Below are 18,857 nucleotides of genomic sequence, written 5' to 3' on the forward strand. Positions count from 1 at the left end.
AAAAAAAAGGAAAAATGTTTTCTTAATATGTATATGGAATTATTATTATTATTATCATTATTTATTTGTTTTTTCGAGACAGGGTTTCTCTGTAGTTTTAGAGCCTGGCCTGGAACTAACTCTTGTAGACCAGGCTGGCCTCAAACTCACAAAGATCCACCTGCCTCTGCCTCCCAAATGCTGGGATTAAAGGCATGCACCACCACCACCACCCGGCTATTATTATTATTATTTTGGTTTTTCGAGACAGGGTTTCACTGTAGCTTTAGAGCCTGGCCTGGAGCTAGCTCTTGTAGACCAGGCTGGCCTCAAACTCACAGAGATCTGCCTGCCTCTGCCTTCCGAGGGAATTATTTTTCTTGTTTTTTTTTTTTTTGACAGAATTTCTCTGTGTAGCCCTTGCTGTCCTAGAACTCTGTAGACTAGGCTGGCCTCAAACTCAGATTGATCAGCCTCTGCTTCCCAGGTGCTGGGATTGGAGGTGTGTGCGTGGGTGTTGTGCCTTCATGAATATCTGTACACCATGTGAATATAGTGGTGAATATAGTGCCCATGGAGGTGAGAAAAGGGTGTTGGCTCCCCTGTAAATGGAGTTACAAGTGGTTTTGAGTCACCACGTGGGTGCTGGGGACCGAATCCAGGCCCTTTGCAAGAACATCAAGTTCTCTTAACTGCTGAACCATTTCTCCAGTCCCCTCCTTTTTTTATATTAAAAAATTATGTGTGTGTATTTTTGTGTTGAGAAGTACATGTGAGTGTGGTGACCACAGAGGCCAGAAACAGTCACTGGAGATGGATTGTATGTGATTGTGAGCTGTCTGATGTGGGTGCTGGGAATTGATATCAGGTCCTCCGGAAGAGAAGTACACACTCTTCACCACTGATCTCTCTCCAGCCCCCAGGCTTGAATGTGGTACATACATGCAGGCAAGCACACACACACATCTAAACTATTTAAACGATTTTTACATCTTTATTTATTGTGTGCCACTGCAAGCACTGAGTGTAGGTCAGAGGACAGCTTGTGGGAGTCAGTTCTTCACTTCCACCATGTGGATCCTAGACTCCTCTGTCATCAGACTTAACAGCAGTTCCTGTATCTGCTGAGGCTTCTCTCAGGCTCCTTGTGCTTGAGTGGGGTCTTGTAGCCCAGAATTGATTCTCTTGTCTCTGTACCCAGAGGGCTGGGGATTACAGGGAGCAGCAGAACCACTTGGTTTTAAGACAGGTTCTTCTGAAGGTCAGGCAGGCCTAGAATTTGAAGTGATCTTTCTGCTTCAGCCTCAGAATCTTGGGGGTCACAAACATGTAGCATCATGCTAAGCTGTAAGTATTGTTTTATAGTCACAATAACTGCCCTATACTATGGAAGATGTTACAATAGGGGTACTGGGTGCTAAGTACATGAGAACTGTTTCTATAAATCTGAAACTTTTGTAAAATAAAGTCTTATTACCTGTAGATTCAATTTAACCATTACAAATTCTTTTAAGTGTAATCAGTCCTCTTTTACAGAAGCTGATCAAACAAGGGGTTAATGGAGCTTTCTGTACCCAAAATGGTATGTTTGGAATTTATTTCAGTATTCTGGTTTCTATTTTTGTTTGTTTGCTTGTTTTTTTGAGACAGCTCTGACAGTTTGCTTTGTAGCTCTGGCTGTCCTGGAACTAGTTAGGTAGACTAGGTTGGCCTTGAATTCAATCAGCCTGCCTCTGCCTATCAAGTACTGAAATCAAAAGCGTGAGCCCCTGTGCCCAACAGTCTCCTGGTTTCCTTAGCGAACAATCCTGGAGTATCCTAACCCAGGGACTGAAGACCATGTCTCCCTATCTCTCTTCAGTCATGACATATCCAGGTAGAACAAGCAGAAAGGATCCGTACGAAGTAAAAGTTCAACCGCAGCCTTTTGTCTTTAGAGGCGGTCTCACTCTGTAGCGCTGACTGGCAAGGAAGTACACAGGTTGGCCTCGCACTGACTCTTCGGCTTTTGTCCCCGTCTTCCTTTCCAAGCTCAAACCAGGCCAACCTCAATATTTTGCAACCAGGTACTCTAAAGTATAGGCAGCGCTCTTCCCCAAATCTCACGGAGAGGGACCTGGAATCAGGTTCAGTATTAGTTTTCTAAGTTTTCTACTCTTTTCACACAACCTTCTCTCGGAAAAAGGAAGCAGGAGCTAGCTGTTTTTCTCTAGTTCTCCTTTGGGAGACTGCTTTCCCCAAGGTGGGCGACTTGCCTAGGGGCTCGATCAGCGGGAGACAGAGCTTTTGCTAGCATCTCCTAAGTGTGGGGACCACAGACTGGGTGTCGCCGAGAGGAGCCCGCAGGGGACCAGGGTTCCACCCAGGAAGACTGCGGAGGCCAAGGGACACACAGGGCGAGAGCTCTGAGAGCCTTAGGTTCCTTCCGGGGCACGCCTCTGGAACCGCGGCGTCCAGCCGCACAACTGTCACTTAGGGCCCAAAGCGATCCTCGGCGGCCCGCCCTTGATCCCCACCGCCGCTTGGCCCTTAAAGGGTGGGGGACACGCGCGGGCGTCACAAAGCGCCGCCACCGTGGGGCCCGGCGAGGAAGAGGCGGGCAGACGGGAGCAGGAGCCGAGTGGAGCCGAGAGAAGAGGGCGGGCGGGGGGGAGGGAGGAGGGGCGCGCGCACGCGCACCGGGCAGCTGCCGCCGCGAGCCGCCCCCCTCCCGGCGCGCGCCCCTCCTCCTCTCCGTCCCTCCCTGCCTCCCTCCCTCCCTCCTTCTCTGCTCTGTCGCTCCCGCGGCGCGAGGCGCTCTCGCTCTTCTCCTCCGCCCCTCCCCCCGCGCAGCCGCCGCCGCCGCCGCCACCGTCCCCGAGACCCTAGCGCACGGCGCGCCCTCCCTCGTGCGCCTCTCCGGCCCCCGCGGAGAACGAGAGGGCGAGCGAGCACGGCGCTCCCGGCCCAGCCCGGCCCCCCTGTCTTCACCACCGCCTGCCCTCCGCCGCCTTCTTTCGCTTCCACCTCCACTCCCCCCCCCCGCCCGCCAAGTAGAGGCCCCCTCCGGGGGGGGGAGGCCCGGGGCCGGGAGCGGATTCCCCAACTCCTTCAGGCCCGCCCCCACCCGGCCCGAGTGTGAGGAGGGCCCGGGCCGGCCCGCGTCGAGAGTGAGGAGGACCCCGGGCGGGCCCGCGGGCCGTCTGGGGCCTGATCCGGCCCCACCAGGCGTGTGAAGACAGGGGCCCGGCCCGGCCCGAGGGCGAGCGGAGGGGAGGGGCCTGGTCCGGCCCGGCCGGTGCGCGAGGACTGGGGCCGCGGCCCCGCACGGCCGCCGCCGCGATGGCCCAGCAGCAGATGACCAGCTCGCAAAAAGCCTTGATGCTTGAGCTGAAATCCTTGCAGGAGGAACCAGTGGAGGGCTTCCGGATCACCCTGGTGGATGAGTCCGACCTCTACAACTGGGAGGTGGCCATCTTCGGACCCCCTAACACCCTCTACGAAGGCGGCTACTTCAAGGTACCCCCACCCCTTCCCGGACCGGCTTCCGGGCCCTCTGCTCTCCGCCGCGGGCCGGGAGCGTGAGCGCGGGGGAGTCGAGGGGGCTCCTCACCTCGCAGCCCCCTCCCCCAATCGTGGAGGCAGGAAGGCCTTGCTCACCAAGTGCCTTTTCTTTGTCATGGGGCGGGGGCGGGAGGCCAGACTGCACCGGGAAATAGGAAAGCCTCTGTGGCTGGGGTAGTGGCTACCGGGAAGGAGGGCTGCCTTTGTTTTGTTTCTCCAGCTGAGGGTGTGTGGAAATAGAGATGGTCTGTCTTCTCTTTCTCGACCCATCCGAGCCTTCTCTGCGCAGGCTGGAACTGCCCCAGAGGGCAGGATGACCTGCACTTATTGGATTGGACTTTTCTCTTTTTTGGGGGGGGGGGGAGTGTGGGGGAGGAACATTAGCCTGTCATTCCCGATGTCGCTAGTGCCCTGACATTTGGAGGATTTGTCGGTCTGGGTACGGGTAGTCCAACTTTTGATTTCAGTAGGCGGTAATAAGGAAGAGGACCCCCTGGGGGTGGCCAAAAAAGGGAGGGTGGTGTGCTGGCGTTGCCTTGTTCGGCTGCTTGAGGGGACTTTAATTTAACCCTCTTTCTGCCCTCATTCTCCATTTACTTGAGTCTCCCCTGCTTTCAGAATGCCCTTTGTCCTTTTCTACCAAGTTTACTAGCGTGCCCCCCCCCCCCCCCCGTGTACAAACATTCACAAAGGGTGGAACGTGTTAGGCAGAGAGATTGATAGCTTCCCACTTTAGGGAGAGAAAATTGAAAGCTTTTGCTTAGGTGGTTAGCTTCTGCAAATGGGGTCGTCCCACAAATGAGAAGCATCTGGGGTGAGAGGGTTTCTCATGGTGGAGTGGCTCCTTAGGCAGCCTCTATATAGACACTGTTACTATTGTTTTCCATGAATTATTTCTGAGTTCACGGAGGTTTTTTTTTTTTTTTTTTTACTTGATTTGACTAAAGCGTGTTTTTGGAGGGTGGAATCCCAGAGTGAAGATGGAGTGGGGGGGGTAGAGAGAGAAAATAAGTGCTTAAGAATCCATTTTTTAAAAATTTCCAGAATTAAGTAAAATAGGCCAATGAGTCAATTTTCGGTTGTTTTGAAGGGAGGGGTTATCTTGGCACAAGTTTTAAACGAATATCTTAGTCATGTAGTTGTGATGTGTATTTTTAGGACTACCCAATTACTTAACTCTTATTTTTCTACCGTCCAGAAGCCTCAATTTCAGGCTTCAAACTGGGTCAACTTTGTGGAAAATAGGATTGATAGGGAGGGAATGCTTAACATTCATGCATGTGATAGTTGCTGAATACTCAGTAAAAGGACGTTCTTAGAATATTATGTAAGAGTAGTATCCTTACCAACTGTTTGCTTCATCTTTTGTGGTCGGTGTACACTACTTTTTAGATGCAGGTGCTTAAAAGTGCTAAGTGAAGGTTCAAGTTACTAGTGACAGATTGGAAAGAGTATTGTGTCCTTGTTGAGGTATGTTGTATGTGCTGTCAGATGTAAACATTATTTGTAGATACTGGAAGTGTTGCACACAGTGGAGTTCATATGCCAACTTTCTTAGAAACTGCTGGCTAGTTTTAAAGGATACAGTTTGTTTGTTTGCTTTTTGTTCTTTTGGTTGAGATGGGGATTGGTTTCTCTGTGTAGCCTTGGCTGTCCTGGAACTCTCTGTAGACCAGGCTGGCCTTGAACTCACAGAGATCCACCTTCTGCTTCCTGAGTACTGGGATCAAAGGCCTGCACCACCATGCATGCCTTAAGGATACAATTTAATTTCCAAAAACTATTATTACTGAACAACTAATAGTTAATTTCCCTATATTGGAATTTGTTAATTAAAAAAATCAAACTATGAAAGTAATACTTCTGCTTACTAATAGGGAACAGAGTGTGACACTTTTGATTTGAAATTGATAATATAGAAATACTTCCTGTAGCATATACTTATTTAGAATAAAGGCTTTGGACTTAGTGTGTAGCTTAGTGGTAGAGTACTTGCTTATCATGCATGAAGCCCTGATTTTAAACTTGAGCAACACACACACACACACACACACACGAAAATAAATAGCTTCAGTTCTGCTAAAAAGTTTGGCTTTGGGGACTGGGGTGTACCTCAGTGGTAGAGGACTTGTTTAGCATGGTTAAGCCCTGGGTTCCATCTCCAGTACTGCTCAAACCCAGACAAGTCCCTGAAATCCTAGCAGTCAGGAAACAAAGGCAAGAGTTATGCAAGCAAGTTAGAGGCCAGTCTAGTCTCCATAGTAAGGATAGTAAGGTCTAGGTCAACCAGGACTGCATAGCAAGAGGTGAAAAGAGAGAAAAAGGCTTTATGTCCTATATCCTATTTAATGTTGTTTTTTCGTTCTTTTTTTTTTTTTTTTTTTGGTTTTTTTTTTTTTTTTTTTGAGACAGGGTCTCCCTGTGTAGTCCTGACTGTTTTGGACCTAGCTCTGTAGACCAGATTGGCTTCAAACTCAGAGATCCACCTGCCTCTTTCTTCCAGAGTTCTGGGATTAAAGCTGTGTACCACCAAGGCCGGTTCATGTCCACCCTTTTAAGATCTCTCTCTCTCTCTCTCTCTCTCTCTCTCTCTCTCTCTCTCTCTCTCTCTCTCTCTCTCTCTCTCTCGATTTGTTGAGACAAGTCTGTCTTGGAACTCGCTCTGTAGACAAGGCTGGTCTTGAACTCACAGATATCCACCTGTCTTTGCCTCTGAATGCTGGGATTAAAGGTGTGTGCCACCACCGCCCCGCAAAGGCTTCTCTTATATGTATGTGTAGTATGTGTGTGCTTGCTTTGTGGTTTTAGAGTTCAAAAGAGGGCATTGGATCATCTGAAACTGTAGTTATAGGAGGTTGTCAGCCACCTTGTGGGTGCTTGGAGTTGAACCTGAGTCCTCCAAGAGCAGCCTGTGCTCTTAGCTATTGATCCAACCCTTCAGCCCCTGTTTACATCTTTGTTGGGGGTGTGGGGTTTCGAAACAGGGTTTCTTTGTGTGTCTTGGCTATACTGGAACTCTGTAGACCAATCTGACCTCAGATTTAGTGATCTGCCTGCCTATGAGTGTTGGAATTGAAGGCGTGCGCCGCTATGACCAGTTTAAATATTAGGATATGTGTGTTGTTTCTTTTTTCTGTCCTAATTTTTAAAAAATTGTGTTTGTGTGTGAATATGGGTGAGCGGAAACCACACCTTGTTTGTGAAGGCCAGAGGACAGCTTTAGAGTATAGTTTTCCCCTTCCACCTATGTGTGGGTTCTGGTGATTAAACTCAAATTTACAGGCTTGTATGGGAAGAACTTTACCTGCTGATCCATCTTATACTAATTTTTTTTTTTTTTTTTTTTTTGGTTTTTCGAGACAGGGTTTCCCTGTAGTTTCTAGAGCCTGTCCTGGAACTAGCTCTAGTAGACCAGGCTGGCCTCGAACTCACAGAGATCCGCCTGCCTCTGCCTCCCGAGTGCTGGGATTAAAGGCCTGCGCCACCACCGCCCGGCTTTGTTTTTGTTTTTTGAGACAGGGTTTCTCTGTGTAGCTTTGGAGCCTGTCCTGGAACTAGCTCTTGTAGACCAGGCTGGTCTCAAACTCAACAGAGATCTGCCTATCTCTGCCTCCCTAGTGCTGGGATTAAAGGTGTGCTCCACCATCTCCCGACCCCGTACTAATTTTTTGATGCTGGGGATTGAACCCAGGGCTACTCAAAGTCTACCACTGAAGCTATGCACTCAGCATTTTTATCTGTAGTTTTTAGAAAAATGACACCCATTCTCCACCCCAATCCAAAACCCCTTACTCCCATGTTTCATATTTGCTGTGTCAGTGGCAGCCTGTGATCAGGATTAGATCCTGGTTATGTAGCTCATGATGGCCAGGAGATTTGCAACTTGTGCTGACTTCCAGCTCACCTCACCACCCCTGTTCTCAGCCTCTGAAATGTCTGTGCTACCCTGTTCTAGTAAAGTATGAACACTTTTCGTTTTTCGAGACAGGGTTTCTCTGTATAACAGCCCTAGATGTCCTGGGACTTGTTCTGTAGACCAGACTGGCCTTAAACTCAGAGAGATCTGCCTATCTCTGCCTCCCAAGTGCTGGGATTAAAGGCGTGCACCACCACCACCCGGCTTTTTTTTTTTTTTTTTGTAAAGACATGCCTCATATAACCTGGGTTGACTTGGCTTGAACTTTCTATGTAGCCAGGGATGACCTTAAACTTCTGATCTTCTTGACTCCCACCCCCCAAGTGTTGGCATTACAGGCTTTTGTCACCATGCCAGGTTTATGCCATGCTGGAGATTGAACCTAGGGTATGATGTGTGTCGGGCAAGAACTGTGCCAGTTGTTACATCCTCAACGTTCAAATGAAATTTTTTTTAAAATACTGTGTGTGTGTGTGTGTGTGTGTGTGTGTGTGTGTGTGTGTGTAAGAGAGGAGAGTGTGTCTGTGTCTGTGTTTGCCCCAGATGGGTGCTTTCAGAAGCCAGAAAAGGACATCAGATCCCCTAGAATTAGAGTTGCAGAGGGTTATGAGCCTACTAATACGGTTGCTAGACACTGATCTTGGGTCCTTTTGGAAAAAAAGCAAATGCTATTAACTACTGAGCCATCATTCTCACTCTCAGAAATTCTTTACTTTGAGGTGGGGTTATTGAAACAGGATTTCTACAAAGTCCCCAGTGTCCTGCAACTCAATATGTAAACTAGGCTGGCCTTGAACTTACAGAGATACACCTGCTAAATGCCAAGATTTAAGGTGTGTGCTGCCACATCTAGCCCTCAGAAATTCTTTAAAATGTATTTTTTATTTTTATGTCTCTGGGTGTTTTGCTTACATGTATGTCTGTGCACCCTGTGCATACCCGGTATTCATGGAAGACTGAAGAGGCCACCAGATCCCCAGGAACTGGTGTTACAGATGGTTATGAACTTGAACCCTGGTCCTATGGAAGAGCGGCTAGTGGTCTTTATTGGCTGAGCCAACTCCAGCTCCTAAAATTCTTTTTATTGCATTATACACACACACACACACACACACACACACACACACACAGCATTTGTTTCCTTTGTTTTCAAGAAAGATTTTCTGTGTAGCCTTGGCTGTCCTGGAACTTGATCTGTAGGCACAGACTGGCCTGGAACTCAGAGTTTTTCCTGCCTCTGCTTCCTGAGTATTTAAGATACATATTTATATATTCATTTTAATTCCAGCACTCTGGAGGCAGAGACAGGTGACTTTGAAACCAGCTTAGTTGACATAGTGAGTTCCAGGACATCCAGAGCTCTATATAGAAAAATCTGAACTCAAAAAACCAGAATAAGGGGCTGGAGAGATGGCTCAGAGGTTAAGAGCACTGGCTGCTCTTCCAGAGGTCCTGAGTTCAATTCCCAGCAACCACATGGTGGCTCACAACCATCTGTAATGAGATCTAGTGCCCTCCTCTGGCGTGCGGGCATACATGGAGGCAGAATGTTGTATACATAATAAATCTTAAAAAAAAACAGAATAATTTTATTTTTATTTCACATGTATATGTGAGTGCTTGTATGTGTGTGTGTTTGTGCCTAATGTGGCCTGGGGTCTGAGGTGTCCAGACGAGGATATTGGATCTTCTGGAACTACAGTCACGGGTAGTTGTGAACTTCTGAATGAGTGCTAGGAACTGAATCTGGTTCCTCTTGGGTCTTAAAAAGCTGAGCCATCTCATCCATGTTGGGCCTGTTTTTGTTTTGACACAGGGTTTCTCTCTTCAGCCCCGGCTGGCCTTGGAATCACAAAGATCCACCTGCCTCTGCCTCCGCCTCTGCCTCCCTAGTGCTGCTAAAGAAGTGTATCACTACCACCTGTCAGCTTTTTTTTTTTTTTAAATACAAGTGCTTTGCTTGCATGTGTGTCTGCACCACATGTGTACCTGATGCCTGAAAAGATCTGAAGATGTCCTCCACCATGTGGGAGCCACCATGTGGGAGCTTGAACTCAAACCTGGGTCTTCTGCAAGAATAACAAGAATAACTCTTACCCGGCAAGCCATCTCTTCTAGCCCTGCATCTTGTATTTAAGTGTATGTATATGCTCACATGATCATTGCAGGAGTTAGTTCTCTGCTTTTGCAATGTGGGTACCAGAGATGGAACTCAGGTCATCAGAGTTGGCAGCAGATGTTTTTTTTAAAACCTGTTGAGCCAGCTCTTTGGCAAAGTTTGAAAACCTTTTTTTTTTTTTTTTTTTGTTGTTGTTGTTTTCTTTTTAAGATTTATTTATTTATACAGTATCCTACCTGAGGCCAGAAGAAGGCACCAGATCTCATTACAGATGGTTGTAAGCCACCATGTGGTTGCTGGGAATTGAACTCAGGACCTCTGGAAGAGCAGTCAGTGCTCTTAACTGCTGAGCCATCTCTCCAGCCCAGTTTGAAAACTCTTAACAGGTTTTTTCTTTCAGTCTTTATGAGAAATTTGTTCAGTGGCATTTTCTGCTGTTTTTCTCCTTAAGTTATCTTATTAGTTCTTCCTTGGAAAAAGGTCAATTTTTTATCACTTTTTTTGTTTTGTTGTTTTTTTTGAGACAGGCTTTCCTCTGTAGTTTTGGAGCCTGTCTTGGAACTCATGCTGTAGACCAGGCTGGCCTCGAACTCACAGAGATCTGTCTGACTCTACCTCCTGAGTGCTGGAATTAAAGGTATGTGCTGCCACCACCACCATCTGGCTATAATCATTGTTTTTGTTTTTTAAAATTTCAGTGCTTTTGTCTTAAAACAAGGTTTTAGTGTGTTCCTCTACAGCTACAATGACAAGTTGGCACAGGGACTGACAAGATTGCTGGTTAAGAGTGCTTGCTGCCAAAACTGATGACCTATGTATATTAGGCAAAGTAATCTACCACCAAGTTACAGTTCCAGCTGAAGTTACCCTTGGTTAATGTGGCATAAGGTAAAGAGATCACTTAATAAACATAGTAAGTGGTAAACTGGAAAGGAGGTTATATGAAGACTACAATATTCTATTTTAACGGAATCTGTTATTTCTAGCTTTGAAAACACTTTCTAGGGCAACCTAATCTTTTAGCCTTCTCCCTTGCTATTGCAGGGAGCTCTTTTTCTATCCCACTAAAGGTTTGTTTGTTGTTCTTTTAAGAACCCTGTCTGCCAGTCAGTAGGGGCAGGCAGATCTCTGAGTTCAAGGCCAGTCTGGTCTATAAAGAGTTCTACAACAGCCAGGATTGTTATACAAAGAAACACTGTCTCAAAAAAATAAAAAATAAAAAAATAAAAAAAAAGAACTCTTGGGCCGGGCAGTGGAATCCCAGCACTCGGAAGGCAGAGGCAGGTGGATCTCTGTGAGTTGGAGGCCAGCGTGGCAGCCTGGTCTACAAGAGCCAGGAGAGGCTCCAAAGCTACAGAGAAATCCTGTCTCAAAAAACAAAAACAAAAAAGGACCTCTTTCCAAGCTGGGTGCTAGTGGTACATCCCTTTGATTCCAGTACTCGGGAGGCAGATCTGAGTTTAAGGCCGGCCTGGGTTACATAGACGAGGGTGCTTTCCAGCTGAGGCCATACCTCAGTGATACTGGTCTTACCTAGTATTGAACCAGGCCATGGGTTCAATCTTCACTACTGAAAAAAAAAAAAAAAATTTTTTTTTTTTCTTTTTCTTTAGTTAGTAGGCATGGTGGCTCACATCAATAATCTCAGTTTATGGGAGACTGAAGCAGGAGTATTGTAAGTTTTTGAATTGCTGAGGTTAGCCTGTACTAATAGTTGAGACCCTGTCTCTTTCTCTCTCTTAAAAAAAAAAACAGTAAAATACCAGGCCGTAGTGGTGCACGCCTTTAATCTCAGCACTCAGGAGGCAGAGGCAGGCGGATCTAAAAGTTTTCTCTAGTGAACAAAGCTTGTTAGTACAATTAGTACAGTATATATATGGCTATAGGCTCTTTTCTCTGTTTACTTATTTCTTGTTTTATTTATTTTTAAATATGTATTTTTTATGTATGTGGATGTGTTGTCTGCATGTACATGAGAGAGGGCATTGGATCCTGTGGGACTGCAGGTGTAGATGGTTGTGAGCCACCATGTGGGTGCAGGGAATTAGACTCAGAACTTGGAAAAGCAGCTAGTGCTTGAAACTCTTTTTTTTTTTTTTTTTTTTTTTTTTTTTTTTTTGGTTTTTCGAGACAGGGTTTCTCTGCAGCTTTTTTAGAGCCTGTCCTGGAACTAGCTCTTGTAGACCAGGCTGGCCTTGAACTCACAGAGATCCGTCTGCCTCTGCCTCCCGAGTGCTGGGATTAAAGGCGTGCGCCACCACCGCCTGGCTGTGCTTGAAACTCTTGAGCCATCTCCCCTGCCTCTGCTCTTGTTTATTTTTATTGCAACTTATTTGGTATGTGTGTACCCTGAGGTCAGAGGACAATTTTTAGATTCATTGATCTCCTACGTTGGATCAAATTCAAGACTTGGGGGGGGGGGGGGGCGTGTCAGTGTCTTGCTTGCTGAGCCATCCTTGTTTGTTTGTCTTTGCAGACAGAATTTTTCTGCTTAACCCTGGCTGTCCTAGAGCTCGCTCTGTAGACCAGCCTGGCCTCGAACTCACAGAGATCTGCTTACCTCTTCCTCCCAAGTGCTGGGATTAAAGGTTTGCAACACCACTACCTGGAAAGCTGTTTGATTTTTTACTTTATTTACTTATTTTTGGTTTTTTGAGACAGGGTTTCTTTGTGTAGCTTTGGAGTCTGTCCTGGAACTTGTTCTGTGTAGACCAGGCTGGCCTCAAACTCACAGAGATCCCCCTGCCTCTGCCTCCCGAGTGCTGTGATTAAAGACCTCTGCTTTGTTTGAGATTTAGAGACAGAATTTCAGGTACACACGTTAGATTTGAAGTGAATGCCTGTTCTTGCCTTCACTTCACCCCCAATTTCCTTTTTTTTGTTTGCTGTTGTTTGTTTTTCCGAGATGTGGTATCTCTGTCTCTTGGAACCTGTCCTGGAACTCCCTCTGTTTATCAGGCTGGCCTTGAACTCACGGAGATCACCTGTCTCTGCCTCGAGTGCTGTGATTAAAGGTGTGCACCACCATTGCTACCCCCAAGCTACCACACCTGGCTTCTTAGATTGTGAACTATTTAGGAAATGTTACTCAGCCTTAAAATAGCAGTTTAATTCTTCCTTCTTTCCTTCCTTCCCCTTTCTTCCTTTCTTTTTCTCTCTCTCTCTTTATTGAGACTGTGTCTGTACATAGACCTGGCTGTCCTGTAATTAACTAGAACCAACTGGATAAAGATCAGCCTGCTTTTGCTTCTGGAATTCTGCAATTAAAGTTATGTCACCACACTTGAAATCTTTTTTGTTTTCCAGAGAGAGGGTTCTTACTATGTTGTCCAGACTGGCCTCAAACTTCTGGGCTTAAGGGTTCCTCCTGTTTGAGCTGAGACCAGCTTTAATACTATTTACTATTATTTTTTGAGTTCTCTTTCTGAGATCTGAGACAGGGTCTCTATGTAGTACTCTCTTGGAACTCACTCTGTAGAACAGGCTGGCCTCAAACTCATAGATAATTTGTTGAGACAGTGTTTCTCTGTGCAATAGCCCTAGCTGTCCTGGAACTCTGTAGATCAGGCTGGCCTTTAGCTCACAGAGATCCTATGCCTGCCTCTGCCTCCAAAGTGCTAGGATTAAAGGTGTGCAACAACATTGCCTGGATCATTTGATTTTTTTGGGTGGGGGAGGAGGGAGGTTTCGAGACAGGGTTTCTCTATAGCTTTGGAGCCTGTTCTGGAACTAGTTCATATATATATATATATATATATATATATATATATATATATAATTTATTTAGATTCATTTTATGATACATTGGTGTGAAGGTGTCAGATCCCTTGGAACTGGAGTGACAGACATTTGTGAGCTGCCATGTGGGTGCTGGGAATTGAACCCAGGTCCTCTGGAAGAGCAATCAGTGCTCTTAACCACTGAACCATCTCTCCAGCCCGGCTTTTTTTTTTTTTTTTTTTTTTTGAAACTCAGATGGTTGACTTAAACTTTCAGTCTCTTTGGATTGTGAATCCTTTGGTTCCATTTTTCCTCCTAGGAAGAAATTGGATTTTATTTTAGAGTTTGCTTATCAGTGACTTTTTATCTAGTTGCTGGGTTGTCTCAGGCTCTTAATGGACTGAAGGTTTGGCTAAACAACAACAAAAGAGGATGATTGCAATCTTGTTAATATACTCAATATAGCAAATTAGCATCTTTGTAAAGGCAGCCTATAACTAAATGTACATAGGAGGAAGGCTAAGAATTCCACAGCAGTGATAATGAGGGACATTAGCAAAACCTGCTGGCAATAACAGCCTCGACTTCTATGAATTTGGAGAATCTAAGGAACAAATAAACCTAATTCTGTTTTCACCTTAACTTTTACAATATTAAAATAAGTTAAAAAGCCAGGCCTGGTGGAGCTAACTTTTAATCCCAGCACTTGGGAGGCAGAGGCAGGCGGATCTCTGAATTTAAGGCTAGCCTGGTCTATAGAGTGAGTTCCTGGGTATCAGATGCCCTCTTCTGACTCTGGCAGGCACCAAGTGAGTGTGTGGTGCACATACTTACATGAAACAATTGAATAAATTTTAATTTAAAAAGTGTACAATTAAAAAATCGTTTATAAACAGTTGTTTCTAACAGGGAGGCATTCCTAATTAACTCTGTGCTGTAAGTGTTGCTCAGTGGTGCAGTGGGAGTGTGGCATGTTTGAGGCTCTGTAACATAGTAGCTATGTCACATTTCTTGCAGCAGTCTTTGAGAGCTCTCATTTCTCTGTATTCTACCTATATGTTTGCACTGTAAAAGGAACATTAAGATCTGCTGTGGTGGCATGCACCTTTAATACCAAACTTGGAGGAAGAGATAGGCTTTGTGAGCTCCAAGCTTGTATGGTCTACATATAGTGAATCCCAGGCCTGCCAGGGTGACACAGTGACACTTTGTTTCCAAAAAGGGGGGGGGGGGGGGGCTGCTGCCAAGATGATTGTGTACAGGGTACTTTCCACTGACTCTGAAGATTTTAATACCCAGGACCCACATAGTCCTGGAGAGAAAAAACTGCAAATTCTTCTGACTTACATACGAGAGTGCACACATGCAAAAATATTTCTTTTAATTTCGTGTAGATATGTGTGTCTGCATGTATATGTGCATATGAGTGAGTACAGGTTACTAGAGAGGCCAGAGGCATCAGAGCCCCTGGAGCTGGATTTACAGACATCTGGGAGCTGTCCTCTGTAAGAGCTGAGCAGCGGTATCCTTACCTGCTGAGCCATCTTACCTCTCCAGACCTAAAGAATTAATTTGTAACAGCTGAGATGCTACCTTCACTTTATTTGAATTCAGTATTGGATTGGTCATACTTATATTTTGTTGTAAACCAAAGAATTTCATCACAATACTAATGTATCGTGAGGCTACTGTCTTGTTTGTTTGTTTTTCGAGACGGTTTCTCTGTAGCTTTGGAGCCTGTCCTGGAACTAGATCTTGTAGACCAGGCTGGCCTCGAACTCACAGATTCGCCTGCCTCTGTCTTCCAAGTGCTGGGATTAAAGGCATGCGCCATCACAGCCCTGGTGAGGGTACTGTTTTAGGGTTGGCAGTTACAAAGTAATCATGGAAAGCTGGAGCCGGAAACGAGTTTAGCTTGCCTTGCCTCTTTCTGCTCCCCATTTCAGTCCTTAAACCCTTGATTATGTGTGCTTCTGTATAGAGTTATCAGGGCCTGAGGTTGTAGCTCAGTGTTTGGGTACTTCCTTAGGATGCACAAGGCCTTTGGTTCAGTTGATCAACTCCTAATACTACAAAAGTAAAATGAAAATGAACAGTTTAGTAAGTTAAATATTTTTGTTTTTCTTTATATGAGCTGTTTAAATTTAGGTCCATAAATTTGGTAAGAAAATAAAGTCTAAGATAAGATGGGGATTTTTGTTTGTTTTGTGTGTATTGTATATGTGTGTGTGTGTGTGTATCTTCTGAGGAAGGCTTCTCTGTGTATCCTTGACGTCCTGGAACTCACTCTGTAAACTAGGCTGCCCTCAGACTCAGAGATCTGCCACCAAGCCTGGTGAGTGAATATAATTTTATCATCATAGATACTGTACAAAAATTCATTTTTTTAACAGCGACAGTTAACATTTTTCTTTTCTAAAAAGACTGGTATGGAAAAACAAGCAATGTAAGTGCATTTCTTACTCCTGAAAGCCACTTACCTGTTCAAGATGTAATCCTCCAGAAATAGTCTATGCATATGTAAACATATACTCTCTAAAATTAGAAGCAGCAGCTGGGTGTGGTGGTACACACCTGTACTCAGCAGGCTTAAGCAGAATGATTGTCCCTTATAAGATGATATTAAAGTGGTAACCAGATAACTCAGATCTCACTACTGTCAGTAGTGAATTAGTTGTATGTATTATTTGTGACCTGGAACTGAAGATGACTACCTCAGTCTCCTGAGATGTTGGGCTACAAGTGTTATGTGCCACACCAGTCTGGACTTTTTATCCTGTAGTTTTATGTATTTCTATTTCATTTATTACTATTAGTAGACTTAATTTTATGTATATGAGTGTTTTGTCTGCATGTATGTACATTATGTGTCTGCTTGGTGCCCCTAGAGGTGAGAAGAGGGTGTCAGGGTCCCTGGAACTAGCACTGCCATGTGGAACCTGGGAACTGAACCCGAGTCTTCTGCAAGAATAAGTGCTCCTAACTGCTGTCCCATCTTTTCAACTCTCATTTAACTATTTTTCTTTATTTGTTTTGAGATAACTTGGATAACCATGAACTCCTAGACTTCCTCCCTTTACCTCCGAAGTGTTTAAGTAACATATACCACCTTGTTTAGTTTATGCTGCATTTTAATTGCTATTTAGTGTACATGCTATAATTTTGTACTGCCTGTATTGTTGAAGTTTTTTTTGCTTTACCCTAATAAAAATTTTATTTTCCAAAGAAATTACTCCATACACCCTTAGAATGTACCCTTTGCAACGAAATATTGTAGATTTTAGAAATACAGCCCAGTACAGACAGAGGTGTGCGTCCATTCGTACTGGGAAGACTGAGAAGAGATATGAGTTTAGGAATTCAAGCCAATCTAGAAAACATAGAAACCTCCCATCTCAAAAAGGAAAGTTAGTAGAGCAGTGGATGCCCTGATAACTACCATCCAGCTTTGGCCTAAAATTTTATAAACACTATTTGGTTTTATTTATTATAAATTAATAGAAATTGATTTCTATAGGTCAATATGTTTACATCTGGAAATTTTTGTAGTAAATTTAATAATTTCATAAAAATAAAATTGAGCCAGGCAGTGGTGGTCACTCTTTTAATCCCAGCACTTGGGAGGCAGAGGTGAGTGGATCTCTGGGAGTTTGAGGCCAGCTTGGTCTACAAGAGTTAGTTCCAGGACAGCTAGGGATGTTACAGAGAAACCCTGTCTTGAAAAACCAATAAATAAAATAAATTTGGAGCAAATTCTGAAGATTATTTAGATTTTCTTTATTTTTTTCCCTCCTGAGTGGTAGCTAGTGTTTGAATTTGGAAGCATTGAATACCAGCATCTTCCAGTTTAATATCTTTTTTTTTTTGTAGAAACTAGATCAGGAGAACAAGGCAGGTTTCATTATGTTAGGCCAAGGATTTCCAATATTTGGTGCTTTCCATAAATTCAGGTATTGGGGGAGATGAAGAAATTTTTGTCCTGGAGATCATTCAGTGTGTTTTAGATGGGGTTTAGGGCAGTAGTCTAAGAATATTAAACATATGATCATTTTTGGAAACTTGAAGATAATACTAGTTGAAAAATATGTTGATATAGAGCTAGATAAGGTGGTTACATGCCTATAATCCAGCTCAGGATCACATAGTGAAGTAATGGCATCTGCATATTACTTATAAAATATTGTCTGTTGGCCTGGAGAGATGGCTCAGAGGTTAAGAGCACTAGCTGCTCTTCCAGAGGTCCTGAGTTCAATTCCTAGCAACCACATGGTGACTCACAACCTTCTGTAATGAAATCTGGTGCCCTCTTCTGGCCGGCAGGTATACATGCAGACAGAACACTATAGCAAATATTTTTTAAAAAAATACTGTTTAAAGCCGGGCGGTGGTGGCGCACGCCTTTAATCCCAGCACTCGGGAGGCAGAGGCAGGCGGATCTCTGTGTGTTCGAGACCAGCCTGGTCTACAAGAGCTGGTTCCAGGACAGGCTCCAAAGCCACAGAGAAACCCTGTCTCGAAAAAACCAAAAAAAAAAAAAAAATACTGTTTAATTCTCTCTGTCATTTGTCTGTTTTTCTCTGTTCGAATGAGGTTTGAGTTAAAGGTTAGTTGGAACTGCATAGAAAGATCCTATCTCCAAAACACATAGATTTGATCAACTTGTTCCAGAATTGTTTTCAGAATCAAAATCTTCCAGGTTAGAACAAGAATCTGTTGGAAATCTCTACCTGGGATTCTATTTTCTATTTAATTTGTTAATGTGGAGACATAGTGTGTACTAGGGAGAAGACAGCTTTCAGAAGTCAGTTTTCACCTTTACTGGCCCTGAACTCAGGTCATCGCTAGTGTGGCAAGTGCTTTTTACCTGCTGAGCCACCTTGCCTGCCCAAAAATTGTGGGAGAATTTTTTTTTTTTTTTTTTTTTTTTTTTTTTTTTTTTTTTTTTTTTTTTGTGATAGGGTCTCCTTGTATAGCCCTAGCTGGCCTGGAACTTGCTTTGTAGGATAGGCTGGAGTACAAGGTTGGTCTTGAATTCACAGAGACCTGCCTGTGCCTAGCAATGCTGGGACTAAAGGTGTACGGTGCTGCACCCAATTTATTATTTATTGTTTTTTTTGAGATGGTGTGGTGAGGATGACCTTGAACTCCTGATTCTGCCTCAGCATCCAGAGTGTTCAGATTATAGACATAGCACCTCGCCCAGTCTCCATGTAATCCTCACAAATCCACATAGTCAATAGTTTTTTTAATGATTAGAATGTCTTTATGTTTTAAAGATACATACCTGTGAGGGTTTGTTTGTTCATTTGTTTCTGGTTTTTGTTCATTCATTCATTTAATTTTTTCATTTTTTAAGACAGGGTTTCTCTGTGTAACAGCTCTAACTGTCCTGGAACCAGAGTGACCTGTAGCTTGGCTGGTCTCAGACTCACAGAAATTCACCTGCCTCTGCCTCCTGAGTAATGGGATTAAAGGTATGTGCTACCACTGCTTTTTTTGTTTTTCCTTAAAGATAGGGTCTCATTTTTTTTATCTTTTTTTCATACGTGTGTGATTTTTGCTAGCTCATATACACCACCT

At 44.3% G+C, this 18,857-nt stretch overlaps 1 protein-coding gene and 1 long non-coding RNA gene across 2 annotated transcripts in view; one reads left to right on the forward strand and one right to left on the reverse strand.

Annotated features, from left to right (window-relative positions):
• Window positions 1–953: 953 nt before the first annotated feature.
• Window positions 954–3,831, reverse strand: LOC119826224. Its single transcript, XR_005287378.1, has 2 exons — window positions 3,572–3,831; window positions 954–2,095 (listed from the first exon to the last, which is right to left on the reverse strand). It is a non-coding gene; the product is annotated as an uncharacterized LOC119826224 (long non-coding RNA).
• Window positions 3,057–18,857, forward strand: part of Ube2r2 (ubiquitin conjugating enzyme E2 R2) — a 72,767-nt gene continuing 56,966 nt past the window's right edge. The window contains exon 1 of the mRNA XM_038347352.2: window positions 3,057–3,477. Within this exon, the coding sequence (XP_038203280.1) occupies window positions 3,301–3,477 (177 nt within the window). The 5' untranslated portion in view covers window positions 3,057–3,300. The remainder of the gene's footprint in view (window positions 3,478–18,857) is intronic.

The sequence above is a fragment of the Arvicola amphibius genome, chromosome 11, assembly GCF_903992535.2.
Source record: "Arvicola amphibius chromosome 11, mArvAmp1.2, whole genome shotgun sequence".
Lineage (NCBI taxonomy): Eukaryota > Metazoa > Chordata > Mammalia > Rodentia > Cricetidae > Arvicola > Arvicola amphibius.